At 41.2% G+C, this 23,774-nt stretch overlaps 1 protein-coding gene and 1 long non-coding RNA gene across 6 annotated transcripts in view; one reads left to right on the top strand and one right to left on the bottom strand.

Moving 5' to 3' along the window:
- Nucleotides 1-23,774, top strand: part of rgs7a (regulator of G protein signaling 7a) — a 54,104-nt gene that overhangs the window by 16,848 nt on the left and 13,482 nt on the right. For both annotated transcript variants that reach the window (XM_086045144.1, XM_086045143.1), the window contains exons 3-6: nucleotides 15,805-15,901; nucleotides 19,254-19,304; nucleotides 20,946-21,052; nucleotides 22,994-23,045. In XM_086045144.1, the coding sequence (XP_085901270.1) occupies nucleotides 15,805-15,901; nucleotides 19,254-19,304; nucleotides 20,946-21,052; nucleotides 22,994-23,045 (307 nt within the window). The remainder of the gene's footprint in view (nucleotides 1-15,804; nucleotides 15,902-19,253; nucleotides 19,305-20,945; nucleotides 21,053-22,993; nucleotides 23,046-23,774) is intronic.
- LOC147140025 (uncharacterized) overlaps nucleotides 1-23,774 on the bottom strand; it is a 49,655-nt gene that overhangs the window by 15,204 nt on the left and 10,677 nt on the right. For all 4 annotated transcript variants that reach the window (XR_015088632.1, XR_015088633.1, XR_015088631.1 and 1 more), the window contains exon 3: nucleotides 2,306-2,470. This is a non-coding gene — a long non-coding RNA (uncharacterized LOC147140025). The remainder of the gene's footprint in view (nucleotides 1-2,305; nucleotides 2,471-23,774) is intronic.

Below are 23,774 nucleotides of genomic sequence, written 5' to 3' on the forward strand. Positions count from 1 at the left end.
CCATTGCCTATCCCTGATCTACATAAGATCAAGACTCACATGTTGTCATATTTGCGTCCATTTCTGTCTGAATATGGCGCTCCATAATGTTCCTTTTTTTTTTTTTTTTTTAAAAGAACATTACTCTTTGTTGCTAATGCATACAGTATATAGTACTAGTATTTTTATAGTTAATGTAGAGTCATATGACAAAATAAAATGCACCTCTGCCTTTTGCCATCTGTTTAGTGGATGCAAATATTATGAACAGTGATTGCCATCTCCTAATTAACCTTCCGTCCAGTTCTCCTGGATATGAACATTGGCAGAATTATCTCATCTTTTATTCCCGCCGTGCTGAAATAATCCTTATATGAGTTTGCACAAACAAAAGGCAAGGTCAAAGTTACAATATTTTGGGTATGAATAATTTCACAAAGTATTAATTTCCCCTGTGTGCAGTACAGTCTGCATCAGAGCCTTATGTGTGTGTATAACGCTGACAGACAGGATATTTACCGGCTGATTCCAGCTAGACAAGGCCAACGGCAAAAAAATCTAGTTGATTAAATTCTGGGATCATTCGCTTGAAATTTGATGGAATGACAGACACATAACAGATTGGTCTACTATGGATATAAGAGGTGTTGGCCTGTATCTCACCTTAAGTGCAATAAAATATCCAGTTCGGCGCATCAAATATTTCAGAACATTCATCTATCTGAAATAACAAATGAACAACCCCTCACAAAGAGATTTCTTTTTCTGGTGCATACGGTTCTCCGGATGACATGATTGCTGCTTTAACACATAATTGCTGTCGTCGTAAATGGTTAGTGTGTAGGGTTGCTGTTATCACACACGTTTGCAGTTATTGCACATGATTGCAGTTTTTGCACATCGCTGCAAACAGAGCACATAATCGTGCATTAACAGTAATCTTGTGCAATGCCAGCAGGCTTGTTGCTTTTGTTGGCAAAATTGCATAATGTTGCTCTTATTACACTTACGGATGTTGTTGGTGACATTGTTTGTTGGTAGCAATCATGGTTGCTGTCCTTGGACACGATGGTTGCTTTTGCACAAGGTTGGCGGTATTGCTTATCGTTGCTCTTTTTACACATATACAGTGTTCCCCGCATATTGGATGGTCTGTTATTTTCTGAGAATCTTATTGAGTGACTGTTTTGTGTTGCGCTGAAAAATAAAAGTATAGTTTTGGTGCCATCTCGGTACCAAGGAACATTGTTAAGTGAGGGTAGAAGGTTCATTTAGCCAGGCCAGAGTCCTGTCTAATAGAAAAGTAGTGCTTTGCTACCATTTTGGGGCATGTATAGATTTTTTTTTAGTAATTGCCTGTAGAATCATCATCATCATCATGAGAGTTATTCTATAGGCAATATAATTTTTTTTGGGGGGGGGGGGTTGGTCATGGCTTGCCCCCCCCTGCCACGTTTACTCAATTTTTTTTATGGGCTGCAGCAGTTGAATATCTTTAGAATTGATTATTCACCTGATTATGTCATCGATTAATTGGATCAAATTTGATTTCGCATTATTCGACAACTTTCACACAACTTTAACAACTCTAATTAAAGTCAATAAGTAAAGTAATCCATGGCTCATTTGCCTTTATTTTAGATTTAGCATAAGCCTAACCTATAAGACTAATATATTTATGTATAATATATTAGATATTTTTTTATTGTAATAATATAAAAAATGTTTCTGCTCATGTTTGTTGAAAAAAAAAAAAGAATGGAAAAAGGATCTTGAAAAAATAAATTGAGGTGACGGGGAGAATCACAATTAGGTTACGTTTACACAGCAGGGTGTGATGCCCAATTTGGAATTTTTTGTTAAATCCAATCTTATTGTGTACTCATTCACCTTACAAAAACAAATGTGACTTCTAACGCATGATGTGACACGCACGCGCACAAAGTATGACATTGTGTGAGTGGCACAATGATTGGGCGCGAGGAGGTTGAAATATTTTGGGCATGCTCCTCGATCTCATTTCACGGAGACGTGTACTAAACAGGCCGTCACGTCATTGCCGCATACAAATCCAATTTATATCCACATTATAAAGAGATTTTTTTTTTTTTAATTGTAACTGTACTGTTAACAAGTGCATGAAAATAATCAGATAAAAATAATGGGAATTGAGCTGCAGTGTGAACATAGCCTTAGATTATTTTTCTAAATTGCTCAGCCCTAATTGTAATTCATAACATTGTGAAATGTTATGCCCCACACTCTCGTCAAAAAGAAAAAAAAAAAAAAGCAGAGACAGTTCACTGCATCCATCACTTTTGTCAACCTTTCAAGCGCTCGCACAGCAGGCATTTTCAAAGCACTCCAGAAGTGAGTGACATTGTGACGTGTCCATCATCTTCATTGCTCCATAGTACAAATGTCAAAGTGGCGACGCGTCCAAGTGTTTGTGTGCGGCCCAGCAGACGCTTCTCCTGTCCTTGTTGGGTCTCTGCGGATGAGAAAAGGCAGAATGTCAGCCTGCCAGCATGCAGCTGCTTCTTTCTTATTGCTATTCAGGACACTCGCAGCCGTCCTGAGCGTCTGTCGCACGTGCCAAGGAGGAATGTGGGAAATGAGGGATGGAGAGGAGGGAGGAGGTGAGGAGTAAGGCCCCCCACCCCCCCCCATCTCTCGTTTCTAAAAATAGAGCGCATCGTTGCTTCTTTTCTATTCCCAACACACCTCCGTGGACCGTTTCCATACTTGCCCGGTGCCCCTCCTTTCTCTGCTTTGCTCTCACTCGCTTCCTTGTCATGCTCGACTCTGTTTGGTCGGGGTAAATTTACTCCCTGGTGCCCAATGAGGAGACTCCTCAAATGTACAGCCAGACACTTTGGACACTGCTAACAAGCTCGCCTTGATGACGGATTAACTCTACTGTCCAAGCGAATCCAGTTTCATGATCTCAGTCGGCGCACTTTAACCAATAAAAATAACGACGTTAAAGGCTCCCGTGTGCAAAAATAAACATTTGTGCATAGATTGTCATTGAGAGACAAAAGTCAGCAGCGGATTTGCAACTCAATACAAGTGCTAAAAGAAGTTCAACAGTTTTAGACTCCAGCTTTGAATGTCCGTTTGTTTAAAATATTTGTATCCCTCCCATATGCTTTAAAACACATTTATTAAACTCATCAAAATGGTCTTAATTTTTTTTTTTTTTCTAAAAGGCGCGCTCCGTTAATTCTTTGATATTTTTGGTGGTTCCACTATACAAGCAAAGTTTATTGCTCTGTGTCTGTTTTGGGGAGAACTTTTAACACTTTACGTCCAAATCTGAAGAAGCATCAGTGCTTCCTTTATCTACTAATTTATGATAGCATGCTGTTAGAGTGATGAAATCATGGTGGGTGAGCAGGCGGGATATTGGCTTTCAGTGGATTATGTTCCAGCACATGGCCAACCTTGGCTTAGTCATCGCGCCCACTGCCCGCCCACCAAAATGATGAGTGTGTGTGTGTGCATGTGAATTACACAGAGGTCCTGCCCCAGGAACGCTATCACACCACCTGCCAGCACCGTCAGATCGCTCGTTAAAAAAAAATGCAAAAGTTTAGAAAGATGATCGAGATGTGAGATCCGACACGCGGATACTACACCAGTCTATCACTTTGTGTTTTGGGGGGTTGGAAGGGACTCAAGGCATCTATCGACTTCAATCGCAATAATATAAGTCCAAACGAGTGGCCACTCTGACAGTGCTAATAAAAACGGGGCATTATTATCTTGGCAAGGGCAGAATTGTTGGTACATCTTGTACACTGGATCTCATTGGCGTGTGCTGGCCTCCATAATGAAGTGACATGCTGGGAGCATGCTGTGATGACGTGGGTGTTAGTCACACATTGCTATAGGACGTTGTGGGGGGTCATTTTTGGCCAGCTGTTGTCTGCGTGAGGACAGGCTGTGATTACAAAGGAGAGCGGCCGCAGCGTGAAGAAGATAATCGTCACATAGTACGCACCGTAAAATATAGCAGGCATTTAAGTTGGGCTAAAAGCATGATATAAAGCGGGGTACATACTGATCATCAGCCCTGAGTTCCCCACCTCCAAAGTCAGCAAAGGCTTGATTATCGGTAGTGATGGGAAAATGAAGCTTCATGAAGCACTTGTGATATATTTTACTCCTCTAGATTGTGCTCTTGGTTTAGAGATAAAGGCTAGTGTGGGGTGTGTTGAAAAATTGTTTTTCAGATATGCTAAATATTTTTTTTTTTTTATCTATACACACACTGAGACTGTGATGTGTGCGGTGTCCATCTCAAGTACACCACCCACTATAAAAGCAGTAAGCACACACTGATTTTTTTTTTCTCCGCCGTAAAGTTTGGGGTCAAAATTGTTATTTGTGGACCCCGCTTAAAAAGTCATAACAGAAATTTAGTTTTATTCAGCTATTAGTCTATTTAGAAACTGTCAGAATCAAATTAAGAAATGTAGTGGACTTATTCCCTGGACTTAAACAAGTGCAAACTTACATTTTACATTGTCACAGCATTACCATATAAAGTACACTTTTGGAAAATGTAATCAGTCAACAAAAACTGACCCTTTTTGGGCGCTAAACTTGGGAAAGTATTTATTTATCCATTTGCCTGCAAGATTTGTAACGTGTTTGAGCAAATCAATGTCAAATAAGGATACATTCCCCTGTTTAACCAGGTATAAGCAAACCATTTCCCATTTATGATTCAAAGCATACCTTTGTCTTCCTAGAGTGGGGATTGCTCCTTGGGGAGCCACAGTCAGACTTTGGCAGTCAGGGACATATTGCACGTCCTGCTGCTGCTGTACGCCAGGGACGGTGAGTACCTGGGGAATAGCGAGCAGGGAGGAAAGAAGGGGGCCCAAAAGTCTGCGCAGTTGATGCCAACACCGAGAGGATGGACCAATGAATTTGGTGCATTGGCATGAATTCAACACGGGAACTTGGGTGGCTACTAAGTGGAAATATCATCTGTGATGTCGTCAATACACCTCAGTCATTCAGGTCTCGGGTCAGAGATCATTTCATGAAAAAGGAAAACATTTCTCCTTAAAGTTATGTTCATTATTGTTGATGCCTTGGGGTGAGTAGCAAAGAATGGACAAATCCTCAGCAAAAAATAGGCAGAGTACAACATGGACTGTTTGGTAGCCAATTGCAGAGCATATATACCGTAGACAAATAACCATTCACACTCACAATCACACCTAAGACAATTGAGAGTCTTCAATGAAACTAACAGTCATGCTTTTGGAATGTAGGAGAAAACTGTAATCCCAGAAATGTGAGGCAGAAGTGCGAACCACTTGCTCACAGTGATCATAGAATTATTTATTCATTTTTTTAACTCCTTCGTAATTGTTATTGATTTGAAACCAAAATGACGTGGAGTGGTGTGGCATCGGCCTTTCGGAAAACGTTCAATTCCAACACACATCCAGGAATTAATTTTAGCATTGGAAAAACTGTATTCCAAGAAAGACATTATTAAACTACTTTGTCTGACAAACTATTATTAGCTTGAAGGTAGAATTTTTTTTTAATGCTGAACAAATGGCAAGCAAATGTGTTTATAAGGTGATGCTTTGATGCTGCCTGAATTAGGTTCCATCTTATTTCACGCATTACGATTAGAATATTGTTTTTTTTTGACGAAAAATGTGGTCATACTCTAGAGATTTTTAAGGCATTTGAGAGTTGGGGTTCCTCTGTGCACATAAAAGCGGACATGGATAGCAAGCCACTGATTTACAATGAAATTATAATCTAGAGTCCATTTGGATTTGATTGAGTCAGAATTATATTAGCCCTGTATTCATCTGGGTGTAATTGTCATCATTGTCCAGGGCTCACAACAAAGTAGACAGCTGCAGTGTATTTAAGTGCATACATGACAGCGCAACATGCACTTCGGGAACCCTACAAGTCACCGCTGCAAAAAAGAAAAAAAGACACACACAAAAAAAAAAAAAAAAAATCAGTCCAGCTTTCATCCATTAACGAATAAGATCAAGCCATTAAAAGGCTTTCAGTCACACCTCGGAGGAGCTTTTCCGAGCTGACGAGGCATCATGGCTGACAACATCCATTTGTAAGCGTCCGAAGAAAGCCTCTCACTGTCCATCAGACGTGTTTACGATAATGCTCTACTGCTATCAAGAGTGTTTAACAGTGGCATTAGCCTTGTCTTATCACTCGCCTCCATTACTGACTGAACATGTGGCACACCACAACTTTTTTTTAACCCTCGTTCTCAAACACACAATCATGTTGCTTGGTGGGGAGTTCGGCGGCGAGACACTCTCATCTGAAAAATTCGTACATGATTGCCGGAAGGATGAAGTCGTGAAGCGCAAAAAAAAAAAAAAAAATGCCACGCCAGAGATGCACTTTGTCTCCAGGCTGTGCAAATGATACGGAATGATGAATAAAGACAGCAAGGGGAACACATTCCGAGCAGCAGATGCTCCGTGTGACTAATTGTGTACACAGAGGGGAAACTACGCTGATGAAGACGCGTGACAGCGGGGCTTATCAAGCACCAAACCGCAGATGCTGTTAAATGGCCGACGGCCCGGTGGCGGAGTGTGCCCGTAGAAATCAACTTTCATGTTGGATGGCGCAATCGCCGCCTGACGCCTCCGGGCAATGCCGTCACCCCGGCATCTGTTCCTCAAGTCTTTGGTCTTCGCCGGATGTCATACGGCCAACTCGTCATCCTAGATTTGCACCCAGGTGTCGGTTGAAAATGATCCTGTTACCAGAAAGTTGCCGCGGATATTGCAAATTACCCTGCGTGTTGGAAAAGTGTGACGTGTGGGGACATTAATTATATGGAAAACGGGATATTATGGCTCCTACTGTGAGACACTGTACACTCGGAGTGCTTGCTTTAACCAAAAAGACAGAAAAAGGAACTCATTTAGGACTGAAACTCTGGGATGGAGGGACGATGAAGTAAGTAGAAGTAAGTTCTGTATTTTAAGAATACTAACACGTCTGCAGAGCTTTTCGAATAAAACATCGAAGTGCAACATTGCCCATTCTACAGCTCTCCACAGTCTGTAGTTTGCCCGTGCTTCTCGCCCCCATGCGTCGCCTTCTTTCTTCCTCTCTGGTGAAAGAGCCACCGGGAAGCTGGCAGAGATGTCCTTGCGATTGTGGTCGGACACGGCGTTGCTGTGGTAACTCACAAGTGGAAGGCAACCTCGGGGAGACTTGAGATTCACGTCATCGACTCGACAGCTTCGTCAGCATTAGCTCACTAATAACCCCCCTCCCGCTGCCTACTGCCCGCCTTCCCTCTCGGAGTCGCATGCTTGCTTTGTTGTGAGGGTGCGTTGTCATTGAAACTTTATGCAATCGGAAGTTGTTGGCCTACATTATGTGAGCGACGCGTTTCATTCAGAACGCAAGGCCGTGTTCATAAATTTCACTTCTGCCCTTTTTCACATTCTAATAGAGTTGTCTATGGCATGCTTTTGTTAAATTCCCGTAGGATTAGGAATTATAGGACACTTTAGACAACCTATTGTTTGTCTTGCTGAAAATAAACCTGTTTGAGCCCACGGTTCAGTGCCGTGCAAGTGAGTTAATGGACATCCTTTCCATATACTGCTAGGCCAATGGTGAGCGTGTGGACCAAGATAGATAGATAGATAGATAGACCCCTTTTCTAACCTGAATATTGGATCATTTAAACAGGATCAGATTACTTTATTCTAATGAGGGATTGATTTGTGTTCTGCGCATGCTCTTGCTCTATCCGCAAGGAATCTTGGCCTTGGTCCGAATTGATTTCTCTGCTGCGTTTTCACGTTGTTTTCTGTTTCTACGGCAAAAATGATACAGCGTGTATACAGGACTGTACAGAAACACATACATGTATACGTGCATAGTCGCCTCTGACGTAGTCCGTACGTCTCGCCGGAAATGCACAAGCGGAGGTAAACTATTATGGCGAAACTCAGACGCATCACAATTTTGGGGAGAGGAGGAAACTGGCTGCTTTATTCTTGTGGTGAGTGACATGAATATAATATGTGTTATTGACAGTAGAAAGTAACAAGCAGAAATAACATCTATTTGCGTCACAACGTCCGTGCGTTGCCGTTTAAATCGGGTTATTCAAATGCGGGAGTAACTCTGTCACGTAAACGGGTTATTTTGAACGTTTCAGAAATTGGAATTTTGACCTTAATTTGAATATTGACTGCATGTAAACGTATTCGCAGTGTAGAGTCTATGATTATGTAAATTTGCTATTACGCAACAGTGGGGCGGAAGTGAAGAGCGGGGCTCGCTCACAAACACATTTTCAGAAATCTGCAGATACGATCTACTTGAGTTACTTAATACTTGAGTGGGCAGGCACCCCAGAGACCCGACTCTTCTTATTCAAGTCGTTAAAAAGATAATTTCCCATAAAAAATCCCTTAATATTACATGCAATCTACAGTCACTTAGGCATACATATCACACAGATAAAATAGCAAAATGATTAGCATTCTCTTTGTAGACTGATTAACTGACTTGGACAATTTATATTACAATAAGAATCGCTCGGTTTTGTCGGTGAAAAAGTACAGTTGGAGTCAACGGACGCTATTATGTGTACGAACAACTTAAGTCAACAATGGACGCTATTCCGTGTGCGAAGACCTTAAGTCAGCACATGCAGCATCTTTATATTCTTCAATGGATGCACAGAAAGGGACATTGATCATCACAAAATGGGCCGCTCTCAGACATTGCAATCTAGGCCACCACTTGATAGGAATGCTTTGCATGCACTCTGCTATGTAACCTTATACCCAAAGGATGCCATAGAGCACATTGTACCTTCAGGATTGCCCAAATGGACTGGCCTGTCAAGAGGAAATGCATGATTCATATGGTGACATTGACTGCAGCGTGCTGTAATGCACCTTTGAATGTTTTCGCTTGCCTTGATTGGGTAAAGCAAAGACCGGATGAGTGCCTACAATGATAAAGATGCACTCCTTTGTATTTATGATGGCGTTCTGGCTGGCATCAGGTCTTGAGGTAGACATTTTTTTTCCGCAAACCACTGCTGTTTTTTGAGAGGGCATAAAATATGAATTATCTTTCCTCTCGCTATAGGTGCTGTTTTATTGGACAGCTTAAAGGGGAATTATGTCAATCAATTGCAAGATGTGGTTGCCTGCTGATCTATTACACGTTTATTTTATTGCCAGAGGTCTTCCGAATGGCCTCAGCCTTGGTGGGGCCAGAATTGCTGATACATTTTCATGAGATCACCTTGACCTGATGATCGTTTTTTATGAAATGGTCATTTTGTGCTCTTTATTGGAGCCAATTTTCCAATTCATCATGAATTCCTTGCAAAAATCTTATATCCCACAGTCAACACGACGACAAAAAATCCAAGTCTAGGCTTACATGGACATAATTTCAAAAGTTATGATCAGATGCACTGGTTTCACGGACACTAAAAATATTGATCCGATTACGAGTTGTGTTAATGCATCACACTTTTGATCGAAACAAATTCTCTTGACATGCGCAGATTGACCAAATATAGCGGAAATAGTCGTAGTAGAAGAAGAAGCCATCGCAACTTCCGTGTCTGCAAAACATTGTTCCGTCCATTTCTACTTTAAACGTTAGTGTTATTTTGAATATTTTTCCCTTTACGCCGTTACGTCGAATGATCACTTCCTAATAGAGATCGCTCGTTCTGCTTCTACTAGCTTCCGGGAGTAACAGAAACACGCAAACTGACGTTACAGACATGCACGGTAAAGAAGGTGCTTTTTGCGCACTGATCAAATTATTAATCGACATAAACTACTCCCTCATTCGGAATAAAAATCGTGATCGGAATGGGATTGATCGGGTCAGAATATTCCAAATGGAAGGTGTACATTTTTATTCCGATCAGGCTTTTAATCCGTATAAATGTGTCCATGTAAATGTAGCCACTGATCAAGGTTATAAGTAATTCAGTGTTCTTCCTTCAAATATCCTCCTTGAGAGAGACCCTTCTGCATACCTCAAGGCCACCAATATCCTGTTTGCACTTTAAAAGCAATTCAAAGGACCAGTGGTAAATGAATACGTCCCAGTTTGTTACATTTGTTGCTAAAAATGCTGCTCCAGAAGCTACTGATTGCGCTTTGTGTGTCCACCGTAATCATCTTTGAAGTGTCAGGCTCACTTGAGTCTCCTCCAAGCCTCTGTTAGTCACTTCACATGTACAGAACAGTGTGTTGTCCTCATCCTTCACTATTCACTCTGTGAAGTCACAACACTTGCTCATACCTGTCAGAAGGCTGCGGAGACGTGGTCAGACGTCAATCCACAGATCTTTTGGTGGTTGGATGAATACAAAGGATCTGGGATTGTAGTCCTTTCTCTCTTTTCATTACAAGCTACTTCCTTTTTTGTAAACATGAAGATGGCTGGATAGTAAATGACGTGCAGAAACGTAAGCAGGGAGCAATTGGTTCTGCCTCTGACTACAGTGAAAACAATAATCCATTCCCATTGTAACAACAAAGAACAGCGGCTACGCCACCCCACTTACACAAGCAGTTTGTCAAAAAGACAAGACAAATATGGCCACTATTTGAGTAAGGGACTCACTGTAGGTAGAGGAGGTAGGGCACAAACTACCTGGCCCCTGTTTTTGTCAAGAAAATGCTACATGAATAAGGGAAAGAAAGACTGTCTTCATTGGCCTGAGAATAGACACTTAGGCGGGTGCATGGAAATAAAATGAGATAGCTACCTTCTTTGTCATACGCTCCTCTTTTACTGACATTAATTGGAATAGCAAGAGACAGTGGCTATCATTGCTGCTTTATTCTCTGGCGAAGGGTTTTCGCTTGTTTTGTGTTCGATGTTTCGATGTTTGAGAACTTGAATGGATAGTTAGGGTGGTTGTAAAGATGAATCCTAGTTGGATCAATGGATGGATGGTTGAATAGGGAATTGAAACATCCCTCACTATAGAGTGATGGAGAGATGGAGTACTACTACTTTCCTCCCTTACTTCAACATGGATGTTTGATAACCATCAGAAGCGGGGACTGCAACCACCAAAGGAATGGATGGATGCATGGATGTTTGGGTGATTGGATGGATGTATACAGTAGTTTAGTGGGGTTAGAAGGATGACAGTGACAGGATTGATGAATGACAGGGAATTGAACCAGCCCTCTTTGTGGATCAAAGAATGGCTGAGTTACTACTACATTCCCTTCTCTCCAGTTGCGATCTACTTTGCCTTCATACCTTAACATGAAGATTACTGGATGGATTTGAGGAAAGAAAGACAGACAGTTCCTCTCCCTCTTGCGACAGACTGCTTTGGTCTTCGTCTCGACACGACATGAAGCCACAGAGGCTCCTTGAAGAGCTCGGTATGGTGAATATTCACACTGGTGGCATTTTAGCATGTGTGGGCGGATGAATGTTTAGAGAATGAGAGGGAGATAGAGATAGTGCGAGAGAGAGAAGAGAGAGGGTATTGATTAATGTCCCCGTTTGGTCTGAGGCTCTCGAGGCACCCGCAAAGAGACGGACGCAGAGGGACGGTTGGCGTCATGCGGCACATATACGTCTTCAAAAAGCAATGAGATGAAACCAATTTGGATTAATTAGCAGAAATATGATGGCAGGGAAAAAAGGGGCTCATGTTCTGCCAGACATAAAAGAACCCTCTAGCTCTAGCACATCTCACCGAAACGAAGCAACCATCTTGAATTCCCTTGGTCGGCGTAAAAGAGGTAAAAAGCCACTTGCATTATTTTGTGATGAGCTGCTGTCACAATTTATTTCGCCTTTCATTATCGCAGCCTGTCTGCAAGTTCCTATTAGCCAGAGACCTTAATAACCACAATAAATAAACAAGTGAAGAGAGTGTCTCCTCGTTAAAAATGAACACCATCTCGTGACTACACCGCATTGCTGGTCCATTAGAGCTCCTGCTGTGCCGATTTTGGCCTTGTACGTATCAATAATAGACCGTAAAAAAGCAACAGAGAGACAACAGAGACAACACGCTGACGATTGCTTAATCTTTAACTTGAATATCCGACCAAGTTTTGAAATACAGTGATGCAATCCTGGTACATGAATTGCAAATCCAAAATAGTCCGATTACATTTTCGAACTGAGCGCTTTCATAATAAGAACTCGGCTCACAACAATGCGACCACAGAAATTCATTTTCAGACATACAAAAGACTCATTTGGGCAATCCAATTGCTTTCCCTTTCCCAAATGAGCTCCACTGTCAAGTTTTTTTTGTCTACCTCTTTCGATTACAGAGCGTAAGCTTAATACTTCAGTGAGTTATAATCGGACATGTCCAAGTAACAGCCACACCGCTGCCGCCCACAACAAAATGCCACAGCATGCAGGCAGCACTTCCAAGAAGCCACTTTATACACCACAAGACAATAACATTCACGGCAAAATGAACAGTCTGATGCTGGACATTGTTTGTTGACACATTTCAAATCAAATCTGAGTACAGTTTGTATTGATCTCTGCTTGGCTGCCAAGGTTGCTTGAGCTAATCACTGTGGGATAAAGTGCCCTTTAGGGACTTTTTGCTCCTGTTTAAATAAGATCAGATCATTTAAAACGGGTAAACCTTGGAATAGCCCTCTCTTACTCCATGATGAGTCATGTGGTGTACTCCAGGGACATGTATCGAGTCCCATATTCCTTTTATCTTGCCCACGGGACACAGAACTCTATAGATAGCTGGTGAAGTAGGCTATGAAAAAATTGCCATTTTCTATGTTCATGTTCCAAAAATTGCCATTTTCTTTACGCAAAGGTTCAATGCATGTATTGCACGTTCACAGACATTTTCACAAGTATGGATATGAACCAATTCAGATTTACAATTTTAAATTCTTTGCAGGTGTTATTTATTTCAAAGGGGACAGGGAGAAATTGAGTTTTTGATTGCTAATATCATGAAAGTGAACGACCAATTAAATTTTTACCTGCCAATATCTGAAGATGTCTGTGAGCCACTCACACGTTTTCTGCGCCCGCAATTGGGCAGCTAAGCTTGCCATTGTCAAGCGACAGCAGGAGTCTGGCATTGGACTATGCGAAAGCACAATCACGTCCAAGCCAAAAGGTTAAGCACATACCGTGGTTAAATTAGCCAGTGGTGGCTTTGCACATGCACCATTCATTTGCTGGACGTGGATGGTTGAACAACATCTTCTCTGGGAGGGAGGGTCAGAATCTCTATAAGTCTTCAGTAACAAAACAAAAGAGTCACTAGATTTTCTCTCATTTTTTTACATGAAAGGAGCTAGAAAGGTCAGAAAGCTTGGCAAATATCACAAAGTTGGCCACACTGAGTAGCCTCACTTCGGCTGATTCTAGTAACCAAAGCCTTACTCAGCATTTGCATGAGACAGAACCAACCCACAAAATGGCCTGATTCAAATCAGAGTGTGACAAGTGAACAGTAAGTGTACTGTAATTCTTCATCCTTTCTTTTGGCTAAAGAAGGCCTTTTATTAAGACGCCTGGGAACTGTGGCCATCCGCTTCTTCTTTGACAATCGCAAATGTTGTCACAATGTTGTTGTAGTTTAAAAAAAAAAAACATTCAGAACATTATATGTGCAGCCTGTTGCAGTGCGATGGTATATGTGTGGCGCGCAATCGTTTGGCGTGTGGCGAAGAGTCGCCGACTGTCATTTTTTGCGATTGTTCAATTCAGTTGTGGTCCTCTGCATTGCTCGGTGTGGGCCTAAGATGGAAATGTTCGTATGTCTGTAATATTTGTAAAGATGAATGCTCATAACTCCCATTAAAAAACTGCGATATAGCAGGTGCAAACAATTAACCGTGGTACAGCAGGGGAACACTGTATATCGTCGCTGTCCTGTGAAAAACACATATCTCCAATTTTGTATTTTTTAAAATTTATTTTCACATTAATGCAATGTCTTTAACGTGGAAACACCATGCACGTTAAAAATACGAAAATGAAAAAAAGTGTTTTTTCCACAGGACAGTGACGATATGGTACTGTGTAATCAAGCGTTGGGACATTGGGGCCTTTCTTGACACGTACAGGAAGTAAATGTGGAAGGAAATAGTTAGTTGGGCTTCTCTTTTGCAGCTATGACAGCTTTCCCTTTTTTTGAGTTTCTGTGGGGAACCTTTGTCCATTCACCCGGAAGAACATTCTGTCAGAGGTCAATCACGTTGGACCTGAGAGAGGGCCTACTGGCTCTGCTCCAGTCTCTGTTATACTGAAGTTCATCCCAAAATGTTCGAATCCGAACTCATCCAAGCATGTCTTTATGGAACTCGCGTCGTACTGCCACAGAAAAGGGTCTTTCCCACAAGGTTGGAAAATAAGTATCTCAGTAAGATGACAAATTAAAATTGAGGGGGGAACTAGTTCAACCCTTGATTCAGTAATTCCCTTTTTATGTGCTGTGGTCTGTATTCATCATTCCTTCATCATTTGAGTTTCTTGGCACTCAATTCAAGGCCACGCACCCTTCACAAAACTCCCGTAACTTTTCTGTCACCTTGACGCGCGCAAATGCTTTGCAAATGCGCGTGTCATTTGTTTTCCCCTTCACTCTGCGGTTTAAATTTGTCACTCAGTCAAGCGCACTGCAGAATTCAAATCTGTCTGAGACACAAAATATACTGTGATGGATAATGACAGGAATGTCCTCTTAACAGCAACAAAGTACACTTTTTTTTTTTGTTGCAGAGTGGCGCTCAGAATATGACAGCAACAATTGTTAGTCACAGACATCGTCCGCCCCAGTCTGTGACCTGCAGACATGATTGAGCCATGCCTGGGGTTCAGGTGGTAAAGTGGGTGGCCGCAATCACAAAGACGGTGCTTGAACCCAAGACGGTGCAAAAGCATTCTATTTCAAGTGTCCTTATGCGTGACTCTTAGCCAGCAATTGCTCCTGATGAGCTATCCACATATGAACGAGGTCATAGAGCAGATCTTCCCGAATGGAGCGGCTGGCATGAGACAACTTGAGGGTGTGAAAAGTTAGTTATTTGTCTTAAATTTATGATGAGTTTGCTTCATTTTCAAATGATGTAAATTTTGTCGGGGGCACAATAATATGTGAATTGTTTTGAGGTTGAAGCAGGGTCATAGTTTTGGATTTTTCATCATGGTTAGTTTTTATTTCATTTTGACTTTTGATTTTTCAATTCAGTTACTTTTCATTTGTTTTTAGAGTAGGTTAGTAAGTGCTTTGTTTTAGTTAAGTTTTTATGAGCTTTAGTATTAGTTTTTTTTTTTAATATATGGAGTTGTATTGTATTGTGTAATAAACTTAACTACAAATGAACGCCGAAAGCTCATGTATGATATTAAGTGACACGGCTGAAAACGAATTTTCACTATTCTTATAGTTATAGAAATCTAAGAAGTTGTTTCAGTTAATTGTTATTGTTTTTAAAAGCATGCTCATGTTTTATTTCATGAATGAAAATGTTTTTTCAATGTTAGTTTCAGTTATTTCGGGAGTTTTTGTGAACTATAACAACCTTGGGTTGAAGGTTCAAGTCCCCTTCCCCGGTGGAGTTTGCATGCTCTCACACACCAGAAACAAACATTATTTAACATGTTAGGTTAAATAAAGACAACATTGTCCATAGGTGTGAATATATTTTAGTATTATACCAGGAAGTGTTTTCGTATGTGTGTGATTTTCCTCCTTTTAGTGTAATCCACAGCATCCTCTCACATTTTGCCTCTTCTCTCTCTCACTGCTTCTCTCAGATGGAGGCAGTAATAGCACGCATGCAGAAGGAGAAAAATGGCATCCCGATCCGAACAGTCAAAAGTTTCCTTACCAAGATCCCCAGTGTTTTTTCAGGTGAGGCTCTTATCTCAACCTTTGTCGTTTCATTGTGTGCAGCGGAGCGCCTCACCTTGTGCTGCTCTTGTCATCTGTTCACCTACTGGGCTCGCCACCCACAAAGCACATAGCCAGTCGACTCCTTTGTTCTCACCAAAACGCGCAAACTTTTGGCAATCCAGCAAAGGCAGAATGTCAGGAATAAAACATCGGATGAGGAGCACAGTGCGATAAAACAAACTATGTGCCGTCGTATATTATTCTGAAACTTCTAATGCGAAGCTCTAGTGCAATAAAAGACTCTTCTACATATGTTTCCATTCTGTAACCACATATTAATAGCAGGTCAATTATGAACACTTACTCAGTAAAAGCCAATGCTTTTAATATTAGTAATGACACGGTGATATTGAATTCCAAACCTACAATGCACTACTGGTACTCTCCTTCCTGTGAGGGTCTCGTTCCTGCTAATTGAGCTCAAGCACAATTTTTTTTCTTTTGTATTTTATTTTTTGCATTATTTTTTTTGTTGCCCCCGAGGGTGCACCAGTGCTAGAAAAAAACCCAAAACAAAACTACAATAACTAGTGGAAATAATCTAAATTGAATTCAACTTGGAAATAATACAAATTTAATTATGGTAATCCATAATCAAATTGCTGATCAATTAAATAAAAAAAACTATGAAAAAGAATCAAAATGAATATATAAATAACTGAACAGAAATATACAGGCAATATTTTGGGTAAAATTTTTTTTGTTGGTTAACACCACTTAACCATTGTGAAATTGATAGATTCAAATAATGAAACACTCTTTTAATCTTTAATAATAATAAAAGCATTGTCACACAACATTTCCTTTGTGGCTGTTATTGCAGTCCAAGAATCGCATAGCCAACATGCTCAGTCAATCCTAGAAATAAAATGAAGAAAACAATTAAGGCTTACAATCATCTCAATGCAATGTCAAGTGACACAAAGCATCTTGTATCTATTAGCTTCTTTTTTGTTTGCCATTTGTTTCCCCACTGCAGGTTTTTCCCTCACTTTCATTAATGAGCAATGTTAATTCCCATCAACCTACTTGTGAAATTGTCAGTTGCGCCCTTCCACACGCACACGCACACACGCAAGTCTCGGTCACAATGCATCATATTAATCAGGTCTTGTTTGAAGATTACCTTACACATCACGTATAAGCTCGCTCTAGGAGAAGTGGGTCATGTGTGACGGTGTGAAAACGAGGTTTGCGCTAATAACGCTAACCCACAGAAACGTTCCTCTGGTTTCATGGGGTGCGTTTGGACACAAGAGAGCAGCAGGAAATGGCAACCAAACACGCGTTAATAATGACCTAAAACACATAATCGCGGGCGGACTGACAGACAGACAGCTGCGGGGACCGTCTGACATTTCACACTCCCGTCCTCTCACCTGACAGCTCGGTAGACAGCAATAACCGCTCAGAGGATATATTTATTTATTATGAGATATATTTAGCACAAAGTGGCAAGTCACAGTTTGTGATGGGGTGCGATAAATGGCCGAGGGTGGGAGAGAGCAGAAGGCGCTGCTGTGCACTGCTCTGATGTGAAATGACTTTAGAGTCATCAGGTGTGATAATTACAGCATTGTGCACAAATCTTATGATGCCATTTCATTCGTTAATACCCCTAGTCCTGTCCTGTCCTGTCCTGTCCTACCTGCTACTCATTGATTCCCTTCTTCACAGGTTGCCTGCCTTGCCTACTACCATTAGACTCGTCCTGTCCTATTTGCTACTTGTATCGTCTCCTCAGGGTCTAGTGGCCTGGCTCAAATCCCTGTCCTGCCGCATTTGTAATTCGTTGTGTCCCTTCATCACAGGGTGAAACAATGCCTAGCTCAGTATCCTGTCCTGTCTGGTCAAATCCGGTCATATTTGCTACTCACCTTGTCACTTCTTCACATGGCATTGCAAACCTTGGCTCACTACCCTTGTCTTGTCATGCCCTGTCCTATCTGGTACTCGGCACACCCATTTATACACTTGTCCTATCCTGTTTGTTACTCATTACATCCTTTCCTCACACTGAGTAGAACAGCTTGGCTTACAACCACTGTCCTGTCCTACTCGCTCCTCATCACATCCCTTCCTAACACAGTGTCGCGCTACCTGGCGTACTACCAGGCGTCCTATACTTTTTGCTCCTCATCATCTCCCTTCCTCATAGGTTCTAGAACTGCTTGGCTCTCTACCTCTGTCCTGTCTCGCCCGGTCACACCCTATCCTATTTACTTCTCACCTTGTCACTTCCTCACATGATACAGCACTGTCTGACTCGCGACAACTGTCCTGTGCTTACTGTCCTATTTGCTAATCAACACATCCCTTTTATCATGTCTTATTTTCTATTGGTCTCATCCCTTTCTCACAGGGTGTAGTACTGCCTAGATCACTATCCCCGTCCTGTCCTGTTCGTCCTACTCGTGGCGTCATTTTCTCACAAGTTGTAGTACTGCTTGGCTCCTGACCCCTGTCCTGTCCCATCCTGTCCATTTGCTACTTGTCTGTCCCTTCCTCACAGAGTCCAGCGCTACCTTTCCATTCCACATATGGAAAAAGACACTCCCTTGTAATATTATTATTGGTTGTTTTTAATTTTGTTCTATTCTCTTTTCTATCTGTTCCCTTTCAAATTCCATTATGTCATTCTACACCCCCCCCAAAAAAAGTATCCTTCTCAATACAAACAACAACAGAGTGAGTGCAATATATCAAACTCTCCCATTGCACGGTGAAACTGTTTCAGCATGAAAGGGCATACAGATCCACCATACTGCATGACTAAACAGCAGAACAGGACGGGCTTACAAAGAAAAAGAAGAAACGAGAAACAAAACGATACACTTGAACAATAAATAGAGGCAACATGCCTCTCTTAAACCTAAATGGAATGGTACCTTAATTCAAGTGTGTTCTATTATTTACGGTTATCAAAATGACTGTTGGTAAAGTTCATTAAAGCAACAAAAGGTAATGTTGTTTAAAGCCAACTCCATAAAAATAAAGCTAAGCTCCTGTAAGAATTGTTTGCTGTGAGTCAGCCTCAATCATGTTGTTACTGTATTTAGTAAGCGGCCCATTATGCCACCGTACCTGTGGTCATTTCAATTAACGGGATGTGCTTTTGAAGAAGAGTCAGAAAATAATAGCTGCGATGTCATCCGCCCACGCCGTGTAAGGCGAGAGGAATTGCTATGCGCTGTGATGATGATGGACAGCAGAAAGGGTTAAGAGTTCCGCCGCTATCATTTCTATAAAAACTGTAGAGGTTTGCATGCCGGCGTTTCATATTAATGAGCGCTGTCGATTATCCTTACAGGTTCTGATATTGTACAGTGGATGATCAAGAATCTAGACATTGAAGACCAAGGTAAGATTATTCCTCTTTTAAGCATGCTGCACTTACAGTAGCACTGTACAATTCAGTTAGCACCACGCTAAAAACCAGAGTAGGGCTGTCACAAAATAATCTGTATAGAATCGATTATCCGATCCATTATTCCATCGATTACGCAAGTAATCGCCACCTCCCTCCCCTGTTGTACAATGTGCAATAATCAACAATAAAAAAAAACGCTTGTCTTCGATACAATGAAGTTGCAACACCTCCTCCACATTCCTCCACTTGGTGGGGCTCCAGTCAGTTTGTATTTTGGCAACAAAGAGATAATATTGAATTCAATCTCCAAAGGAAACTTGCCAACTTGACTCCTTGTCCAACATTTTCTCAACTGTAACTACAAATCAAAAGTTATTCATTTTTTCCGTCTATTAAAAAAAAAGAAAAAAAAAAAACACACTTTAATGGCTATTCGTATTGAGCAGCATCACTATCTCTCGATTTTCTATGTCTGACTGGAGAGGCAGGACACAGAGAAACACCCTCACATTCACATCTAGTGACAATTTAGAGCCTTCATTCATGTTTTCGTACTCCACACATTAAGGTCGGAGCCGAGATTAGAGCCCTGAACCTCAGAACTGTGATGCGGATGTGCTAACCACTAGCCCATCATGCTCCGTGACTATACTGCATTAGAGTGCAAAATAATGCAAACACTAAAGCGCTAAAAAATGGGTGCGTGTGTGTGTGCCAGAGAGGTGATTATATAATATAATCCTTCAGGTTACACCACAGAAGGGAAGTGTTTGTACGTAAACGGCTTTGAATAAATTATGAGTCATCGCTTATTGATAAATGGAGCCCTGTTACACACACAAATGCACACACAGACACCAGCTGCAGATTCATCTGTGTGCGCCCCAAAACCAGAATTCGACAAAATGTAACTAAGGTCACCCATGCGGACTGAGTCAGATATTTCAACATTTAGCTTAATAGTCTGGTCCCATTTTTCCACATTACATGAGTAAATACTGGAAGACATGTCGACTGTTTGGACTGTGCATTGTGATACAAACAGGTGGCCAAAGACATGATGCAGAACATGACTGATGGCTTTTGACATCATTAAAGGGTTCCAGCTTGAGATGTGTGCCAGGTGAAGGGCACAGATGATGATGTTGATGATAATGATGACGATGATGATGATGATGATGATGGTTATGTGTTTTCATTACGTGATGGTTTAAAATCAAGGACAGTTGAGCGAGCGCCATAGGGAAGCAGATATTCTCTGCAGCCAGCCAGGCAGGCACAACATGGATGATTAAACTGATGAGCTCCTCCTCTCAAAGTGAAGGTGGCCTCATCAGTGAGCAACCCGCCCCCCCCCCCCCCCCCACCACCACCACCACCCCCCGCTGGTGTGTTCAGTTCAAATTGAGACCTGACAGTCCAATGATTCAATGCAGATGTACAACAACCATAATAATGGACATATGAAATGAATACCGCTTACAGCCTCAATCACACCTGAGCGTGGTTTAACCAAATATGCCAACTGAAGTTTAGCACTGAGTACCGTAACTTCTGTAAGTGTCAAACAACACGAAGGGAAAGACTAAACTTATGGAGGACTTACTTTTCTTTACGTTTTCTGCTTCCCAGTTGAGGCTCTTCACCTCGGAACGCTGATGGCCGCGCATGGTTACTTCTTTCCCATCTCCGACCATGTCCTCACCCTTAAAGATGATGGCACTTTCTACAGGTTTCAGGTGAGAACCAGCCGTACACTTTGTAGTTTCTTTTTCACACGCCTTCGTTCCTCAATACAGTTTGTGCTGAAGCCGTACTATTAGCTCCTCTCAGTATAATCCCATTCACAATGCAAAATCTTGAAAATTAACCTCTCAAGAAGATTTGATTAGTATAGAGAAACATGAAGGCCAGATTTAATGCAGGGTGTTGAGTTCTATGCATCTTTATGCACCTTATATAGAGTGTTATAATGTATGTATATGTTATGTACCTTTCCTATTGCGGTGACGTATGTAAGATGAAACATGCCATAGTCTATAATAACCAATGCAAATGGAGTAGTAAAGTCAAAATTAAAGTAAATATTTGTATGTTTCATAAATATAGAACAATCACATTAAAAACAGTAAGTCGCAGTAATTGAGCGGGTAGTATAGTCATAAGTACAGGCAATATTTGTATGAAAACACTACTAGGTTATACCTTCTTGTTCCGTGTGAGGACGTATTCTTACACTGCTATCGAAACGAGGTAATTGGGTGGAACTCGAAACATCGTGTTTATGCACATTTTAAACCTACGCAGTATAGTATCAAATCCAAACCGAGATCAGAAATGTCTAATGTAGCTTAAGAAGGGATTTGGTCAACAAATGCTTGCAAAATGGTTAAAGTAAAGCAATAATTCAATTGCGGTATAGATTTTCCACCAAAAGAAAAGAACAAATCCATTTTTGGAAGGCACTGTAAGTGGACACCTTTTAAATGCTTTAGCGTTGAAAGGTTCTTGGGAACTTTCGCCGATCCTTTATCTTTAATGCTTGCTGTACTACCCAAAGACCGTATATTCTCAATTGAACTATTTAATGGATGCGAGAACGATCGACAAACAGTCGTGGAGCCTTTTTCTGCTACTTGCGGAAGGTCTGCCCTCTCCAAAACAATCCCTATTCTTATACTGCCTTAGCCACGCCCACGTAGTAGTAACGCAGTAAAACCTAAACAATGTGTTGGTATCATCCTCTAATAAGGACGTAAATTTTCAGGGATAAAAACGTTGGACTCGGTCGAGTCGCTAAAAATATTTTGAGAGTCCAATGGCTGAGTCAGAGACAAATCAGAGTCAAACGTTAAGGAATCCGAATCAAGTCCGGACTCGAGTACTGCAGCCCTAGCCTAATTAAAACTTGGGACATTGAGTTTGACAATCATGTAGTATTTAATGCAGGGATAGGTCCCTATCCCCCCCACAAGGGGTTTACTGTACTTTCTGAAAAATGTCTACATGTTTTTTTCCTGATAAAATATTTACTAGCTATAGGAACATCTTTTATTCAAACAAAGACATCTTTCCGCTATCATTATACATTTGTGGTTCGTATAGTATGGGCACATGGCATTCACACTGTTGACAGACTAAGTACCACTGTGCCATTGTACAATCCACAGAAGCCAATGTAATGAGGTCTCTGTGTTCGACTTACAGTAGTACGTCCAATAATTCATAGTCTCAATATAGTATATATATAAAAAAAAAAAAAAAAAGGCACAAACAGTACACCACATCAATTGCAGGATTGACAGTTTTAGCGATTTCCACCCAATGAGCTGCCTCCCGTGCACTGCACGTCTAATCAATGTAAATGAACACTCGAGGCTGTTTGTGTTCCTCACACGATTCGCCTTCTCAATGGAAGCCGCGCGCCGTGTCGCCCGAAGACGGGCAAGATGCATGAGTGCGCCGAGCGCTCGCTGAAAAGGAGCTTATGCGCTTTCAACGATGCCTATTATAAGACAAAATGTTTTATTGTGAAAGATGCCATGATGCTCCTATACAACCGCCCCCCCCCCGCCAATATACCCCCAATCACATGATAACACACCATATGCTCCTCTGTCAGAGATGTTGGGGTTTGTTTTTCATGTGCATTGGGTTTCTTATCATATTTTTGCTTCCAGACTCAATACTTTTGGCCATCAAACTGCTGGGAACCAGAAAACACAGACTATGGTGAGCACTATTTAAAATTGTAATTAGCTGGAGAAATTGCTTGCAAATTGCTAGATGTTGTCGCAAATAAATTCATTAAATTAGGTTCAATTGATATTACAAAAACAAGCATATTAAAATTTCACGTCTATTTGCAAATTAAATGATCAAAAATGGCCGCTGACGTGAAAAAAATATTAAGATAAGAAATTGTGTGAAAAGCGGCATGCCAATGTTGACAGATGCCGTCACCAGAGCTAAAATGTGCAAATCTAATGTCCATTTATTGGTATGAAAATTACACTGGTCAACAGCAAATGTGTTATCAGAGACCGCTTTGTGTGTCCTTAACTGTATTTGGCGCTGATTTAAAAAAAAAAAAAATGACTTGCCTTTTTTTTCCCTTTATGGAACATCAGGTTTTTGAGATATTTTTTTTGTATTTTAAGTTTGACCTTCAAAAGCTTTTACTAAGCAGTGTAATTTAGAGCTATGACGTTTCAGAAAAAAATAAAATAAAATAGAAATAACTCACCTGATGCTGAACCTTTTGCTTTTTCCTTCATTCCGGGCGATGGAGCATTATACTCCGCAGTGTCCACTTTGCTGCAGTGCCCTCTTTTCTAGCTTCCCTCAATCTCTTCTCAAACTGAAACTGGTCTCTGTGCTGCAGCCCACAGCAACAAAAGTAAATTCATAAGATCTGCGTTCCTCTATCGTTGTTGTTTGTCTCATTTTCATACTTTCCCG

Source organism: Filicampus tigris, chromosome 11 (genome assembly GCF_054856515.1).
Source record: "Filicampus tigris isolate MCC_2025a chromosome 11, RoL_Ftig_1.0, whole genome shotgun sequence".
In the NCBI taxonomy this organism is placed as follows: Eukaryota; Metazoa; Chordata; class Actinopteri; order Syngnathiformes; family Syngnathidae; genus Filicampus; species Filicampus tigris.